Source organism: Littorina saxatilis, linkage group LG17, assembly GCF_037325665.1.
Source record: "Littorina saxatilis isolate snail1 linkage group LG17, US_GU_Lsax_2.0, whole genome shotgun sequence".
Lineage (NCBI taxonomy): Eukaryota > Metazoa > Mollusca > Gastropoda > Littorinimorpha > Littorinidae > Littorina > Littorina saxatilis.
Window position 1 is genome coordinate 40,501,020 of NC_090261.1, and position 6,343 is coordinate 40,507,362.

Here is a 6,343-nt window from a genome sequence, read left to right on the forward strand (position 1 = left end):
AAAAACACTTTCATCTTATTTCTTGTCGGTTCCTGATTCCAAAAACATATAGATATGATATGTTTGGATTAAAAACACGCTCAGAAAGTTAAAACGAAGAGAGGTACAGTAAAGCGTGCTATGAAGCACAGCGCAACCGCTACCGCGCCAAACAGGCTCGTCACTTTCACTGCACTAGCGGCGGACTACGTTCAATTTCATTCTGTGAGTTCCACAGCTTGACTAAATGTAGTAATTTTGCCTTACGCGACTCAGTTGTTCTTTCTTTCTGAGAACGATGATCGCCGCAAGTTCTCGTTGAACGTTGGTAGCAGAGCAGATAGAAACTATATCGACTGGGTAGTGGCAACAGCCTCTCAAGAACGGTCTTAGCAGGTGCATGTTGTTTCTCTGAGGAGGTCGGAAATAAGAAAGTGTGGATGCAAACATAAAATATTTATCGTAAGCGTGAGGGATAAATAAATGACGTCACGATAGCGTGACAACCGCGACAAGTGATCTCCAGAAGCAGGGTCACAAAACTTGAGAGCACTGAGTCTCACTGCAAGTCAAACATATGAAATAAAATCAACTTGGCTGGATAATTACTGAAGTAAGTTTTGATGTACTGATCGGTGCTCACACAAACATCAAAACAAGTCGCGTGAAGCGGCGATATTGAAACAGTGTGTCAATCTGTCTACCTGCCTACAAAACTGGGGATCAGTCATCACTGAAACCACCGGCACGGTTGGCCTAGTGGTAAGGCGTCCGCCCTGTGATCGGGAGGTCGTGGGTTCAAACCCCGGCCGGGTCATACCTAAGACTTTAGAATTGGCAATCTAGTGGCTGCTCCGCCTGGCGTCTGACATTATGGGGTTAGTGCTAGGACTGGTTGGTCCGGTGTCAGAATAATGTGACTGGGCGAGACATGAAGCCTGTGCTGCGACTTCTGTCTTGTGGGTGGCGCACGTTAAATGTCAAAGCAGCACCGCCCTGATATGGCCCTTCGTGGTCGGCTGGGCGTTAAGCAAACAAACAAACAAACAAACAAACACAGGGGCGGATCAGTTGCTTTGTAAGGGGGGGGGGCACTTTGAATCGAAAGTGAATGTGATGGGCGCGAAGCGCCCGAATTTGCTAGGGGGGTCCGGGGGCATGCCCCCCCGGAAAAAAATTTTGCCCAAAGAAGCAAAATGGTGCCATCTGGTGCCATTTGAACTTAGAAATGGTCATAGAATCAGCATAGAAAAATCTTTTTTTTTCTTCTTCTTTTTTTTTCGGGGGGGGGGCACGTGCCCCCTGTGCCCCCCCCCCCCCCCTCGTCCGCCCCTGAAGCAAATCACTGAAACCAGTAAGGCTTGGCTAGCCGAAACTGACCCGAAGAAACACGGAAAGACGGGTCGCCCTGGTCTCCGCGAAGCATGCGAGCATAGGATCGAATTTCTTTAATTGTGAGCACATTTTTAGAGTAAACATGGCATTTGTATTTTTGGATTCAGCCGGTAATGGTATGGAATACAATTGCAGTGAGTGAATGCAATTCAATTTTTTAATCTGTCACTGAAAATCCAATCTTAATTAGAATGTTGATGAACGAATTCACTACTGCAATTTTTAAGCTTCCAAGCTGGAAGTCAAATCCCATATAGTCCGGACTGGGTCAAAGATTGTTTGACCAAAAACTGATTCAATCCGAGTAAAGATTAGCGGGTCGCCAAAGTGCCGCCTCAAATCAGTTAAAACTGAAAAAGTCGGATATGACGTTATCAGAGATATAATTCGACAAATGTGAAGAATAAAAAAGAGCGCGGAAATCATCTTGAAGAATTTCTTTTAAGGTTTCATGAATATAATTATGATCTCGCAGAATACGCGTGTATGCGACGAAGTGACGGATCAGAAACCAGCATTGTAAACACAAGGGAAAGAATCGCGAATCTTGCAAACTTTACTTTGCCACAAGTTGTTTCCCTTGAATTGTCTAGTTTAGTTTCTTATGAAACCTAATACATTATTTATCATTGTCAAAATAGAAGCGCTTGCAAAGTTTTGTTTCTTTTCTGTGAATTTTATCGAATTCATTAACAGAAAATACGGAATCTTGCTATTTTTAACTTAAAAGCAACAGAATTCGAAAACAAAGCCCACCAGCTTTTCAATTAGTCATCACGTGATATACACTGCAGCCATGATGGTGGGTGGACTTACGTTTTGAGTCGACTGCTTTCGCATTTTGCTTGCACTTGTTTGAGTTTGAGTTCTAATTTTATTTTCTGATGTCTTTGCAGGACGGAGTAGATGACAGCCCTGACCTCCTCGCTGAGGATCAGGAAACTCGCCAGGTGAGACGAAATATGTCGGTTGTTAAGTGCGCTAACCGGCATTCTTATCATTTTGAAAAGAAAAAGTCTGCAAATTCTGAGACTGAGAGCACTAGACAACTTAGTGTTTGCTCATTTTGTCCAAAATTGAAAGAATGTGCACACCTAGATTAAGGACATGATGTAGATTAGTCCGGATGAAATTGAACGAAGACTGTTGCTGACGCCCTTTATTTATTAAATATTTCCTTGTTGATTCCGTGTCTTCGTCTTACTCTTTGTTGAACATACTCTCAACATAGGGGGGCGTTACCACACCCATCAAGTCGAATCAAAACAACTGTCCCTTCTACTTGTTGATTCTAGAAAATATGCGCTGATTTTGTTTTGTTTATTGAGCATAACTGCCATACATTATGAGTCAGTTTTGTGCAATTTCCTGCAAAGAAACAAAGTGTCATTGTTAATGTTTAATATCACTATCAGTAACGTATCTCACCCTTGAAAGGTTATCTGGAATGATATTGATAGCTGATAATATATTAACTGGTTTCTGAAAACAAATTCAGAGGTAAAACTGAGAGTATTTTGGCCAAGGATAGGATTAGTGATAATAATTGGCCTAGCTGTTTACAGGCAGTCTCTTAAGTTATACTGTGAGTTTTGTCGTTACACTGAATTAATCTCAAGATGGTCACCTTCTCTTTTATTTTGAGACGTCACTTGCAAGGGGCTTATTCGGGAGAAAGCCTGCCTGCAATTGTCATTATGTGTTTCAGTGGTACCTGTGAAGTGAGGCCTCTCTAATGAGAGGACACCTCTCCTGAATGGACACAGTTGACTTGTAAACTTGAAAGGCCACCTGTAATGTAGGGACACTTTTGGATAGTCCTTAGAATGTCCTTTTGTCACTGTTACCACTGTATTCATTGTTTACAGATTTTACATTTTAAGGCAAAGTTTCCGTAAGTCCTCTTGCCATTGCTAGTGCTAATACTGTAAGGCCCCCCAAAAAAAGTTTTATGTTTCTGGTAACATATGGCAACAAAAAATAGGGTAGGTAGGTGGGGATTTTTTTGTTTGTTTTGTGGTCAGGGTAGAAAATAACTATACAGTGACGCAAAGAGACTGGACTTACTATACAAAGAGAAAGACAACACATTACAAAACAAATGAGACAAAAGGGATGCGGGGTTATCCCCTTGTGTCGTCTGCCGTCTGTTATTTTCGTTTTGACGCTTTCTTTTCTTTTCTTTTTTTTACAAATGCAATATAAAACAAGTCGCGTAAGGCGAAAATACAATATTTAGTCAAGTAGCTGTCGAACTCACAGAATGAAACTGAACGCAATGCCATTTTTCAGCAAGACCGTATACTTGTAGCATCGTCAGTCCACCGCTCACGACAAAGGCAGTGAAATTGACAAGAACAGGGCCTCACATCCATGAGAGGTAGCATAGGACAAATGTCCTGGCCAATGTAAAAGTGATAGGACATTTGTCCTGAACAAAAACAAATCAATAGGACATTTTTTTCCCGAAACAAAACGTAAATATAATTAAACTTGACTAGTTTCTTGGCACGAGGGTAAAAGAACAAAAATACCTTGTTTGGCAAAAAGTGAGCAGCTTTGACTACCACACCTGCCCCCTTTTCTTGTTTTGTCAGCTGTCGGATTTCAACTATCTCCTTGTCTCTCTGGAGAGATGGCACTTGCACACTAACAGCATGGTCTTTGGTTTCTTGATGATCGGTAACTGGGCCGATTTGCGAAAGTTCGAACAGACAACGGTAAAAGTGTTGGACTTCCCTGTGTGCTGACATGAGGTGCAAAACATAAGTTTCCTCTCTGGGTCATGCGACACCCACGGGAATGATGTCGCCCAGCTTGAGACGAAGTTAAGCGTGGGGGTGAGGGAGGGGGTAGTGTTTTTCTTCGGCTCCGATGTTTGACTATCGCGATCGACATTCTCACCTGGGCGATCGGGCTCTAACTGCTCTGGGGCTGGAGGAAGCTCAGTTTCCGTGCTACTGACAGATGATGAGGGAAGGGACTTGAAGTGTAATTTCTTCTGTCCCTTTTCTGGGATCAGATTTCGTTTAGGCGGCATGTTTGTTATTTTCGGGGAAAGCGCGAAGGGAGGCAACTCTCAACTGGCTTCGAGCATTCCGAGTTGCGAGCCTTGGAAACTCTTTGGTACTAGAGGCACAAAGTGTCTAATTTCGTCTGCTATACACATCGCTTCGCAATACATCGATAAAATAGCATTCAAACTACTGTAAATTGAGAAGTACTGACGATGTCCGGATCAAATGATAGAATAATCGGACATTGACCACTTTGTGACAAAAACAATAGGACATTTGTCCTCCTGCATGAAAAATGTATAGGACATTTGAAAAAAATATCCTCATATGTCCGATGTCCGACGTGGATGTGAGGCCCTGCAAGAAGAGCGGGGTAGTAGTTGCGCTAAGAAGGATAGCACGCTTTTCTGTACCTCTCTTTGTTTTAACTTTCTGAGCGTGTTTTTAATCCAAACATATCATATCTATATGTTTTTGGAATCAGGAACCGACAAGGAATAAGATGAAAGTGTTTTTAAATTGATTTGGACAATTTAATTTTGATAATAATTTTTATATTTTTAATTTTCAGAGCTTGTTTTTAATCCGAATATAACATATTTATATGTTTTTGGAATCAGCAAATGATGGAGAATAAGATAAACGTAAATTTGGATCGTTTTATAAATTTTTATTTTTTTTTACAATTTTCAGATTTTTAATGACCAAAGTCATTAATTAATTGTTAAGCCACCAAGCTGAAATGCAATACCGAAGTCCGGGCTTCGTCGAAGATTACTTGACCAAAATTTCAACCAATTTGGTTGAAAAATGAGGGCGTGACAGTGCCGCCTCAACTTTCACGAAAAGCCGGATATGACGTCATCAAAGACATTTATCAAAAAAATGAAAAAAACGTTCGGGGATTTCATACCCAGGAACTCTCATGTCAAATTTCATAAAGATCGGTCCAGTAGTTTAGTCTGAATCGCTCTACACACACACACAGACACACAGACACACGCACATGTATACACCACGACCCTCGTTTCGATTCCCCCTCGATGTTAAAATATTTAGTCAAAACTTGACTAAATATAAAAAAGAATCTAGGGTCGGCAGGAAAAAACTAGGTAGGGTCGGGTGACCAGAAACATACAACTTTTTTTTTTTTTGCCTAATAGTAATTTATCAAAATCAATTGTACAACTTTATGATAGTTTGGAGTGGAAGTCTGCCTCATAGATAGACAGGTGTGTTTTACCTGGAAAACATGAGCAAAACATTTGGTAAAGCAGTAACTTTGAAGAGGAAGACTAACGTATGGCCGGGAACGTAGAAGAAGAAGAAGAAGAAGAGGAGGAAGACTTAAATCAGGGGGTCACAAGGTGTGTTCCACTAGTGTAAACGGATGTGATGATGTTTCAGGGTCGCTCGGACACAGTGGACCTGACTGATACCTCTTTGATGGTGGATATCAGCGACTCCTTGAGTGAGCGTGACAAAGTCAAATTCACAGTGCACACAAAGGTATTTCAAATTGGTGCCTTTTTTTTCCTTTTCTTTTTCATTCTTTGCATGATCTACAGTTTCCTTCTTTTTGTTCTCCACTTTCATAATCTTGCTCCTTTGTTCATTTTCGTCTTCGTATTCCTTTCTTTTTACATTCAGTTTAATGTTTTAACGAGAGCGAAAAGCGAGGTTTGCCTCCCTAGGTGTGCACTGTGTGTCCCAAGCATGAAGCACTTCCAAACAGTTTTATTAAAATTGATGTACACATTTTTGAGGGAATTGGCTTGTTTTTTTTCTCAGATTTTTGATAGCGCTATTTGATGAAGTCATATCGTCACGCTCATAAGAAAAATACCTATCTCAGTGTTCAGCATTTCTGTAGTGAAACTACAGGGGAAGCTACTGGAAGGGTATAGAGTACAAACTCTCAGATCATTGGAAACCATTGCCACTGTAACGTA

General features: G+C 41.1%; 1 protein-coding gene across 1 annotated transcript in view; it reads left to right on the plus strand.

Annotated features, from left to right (window-relative positions):
• Nucleotides 1-2,156: 2,156 nt before the first annotated feature.
• The window catches only part of LOC138952750 (sorting nexin-6-like), a 21,548-nt gene continuing 17,361 nt past the window's right edge, over nucleotides 2,157-6,343 (plus strand). Inside the window, exons 1-3 of the mRNA XM_070324469.1 lie at nucleotides 2,157-2,176; nucleotides 2,271-2,324; nucleotides 5,799-5,900. Coding sequence (XP_070180570.1) covers nucleotides 2,171-2,176; nucleotides 2,271-2,324; nucleotides 5,799-5,900 — 162 coding nt within the window. The 5' untranslated portion in view covers nucleotides 2,157-2,170. The remainder of the gene's footprint in view (nucleotides 2,177-2,270; nucleotides 2,325-5,798; nucleotides 5,901-6,343) is intronic.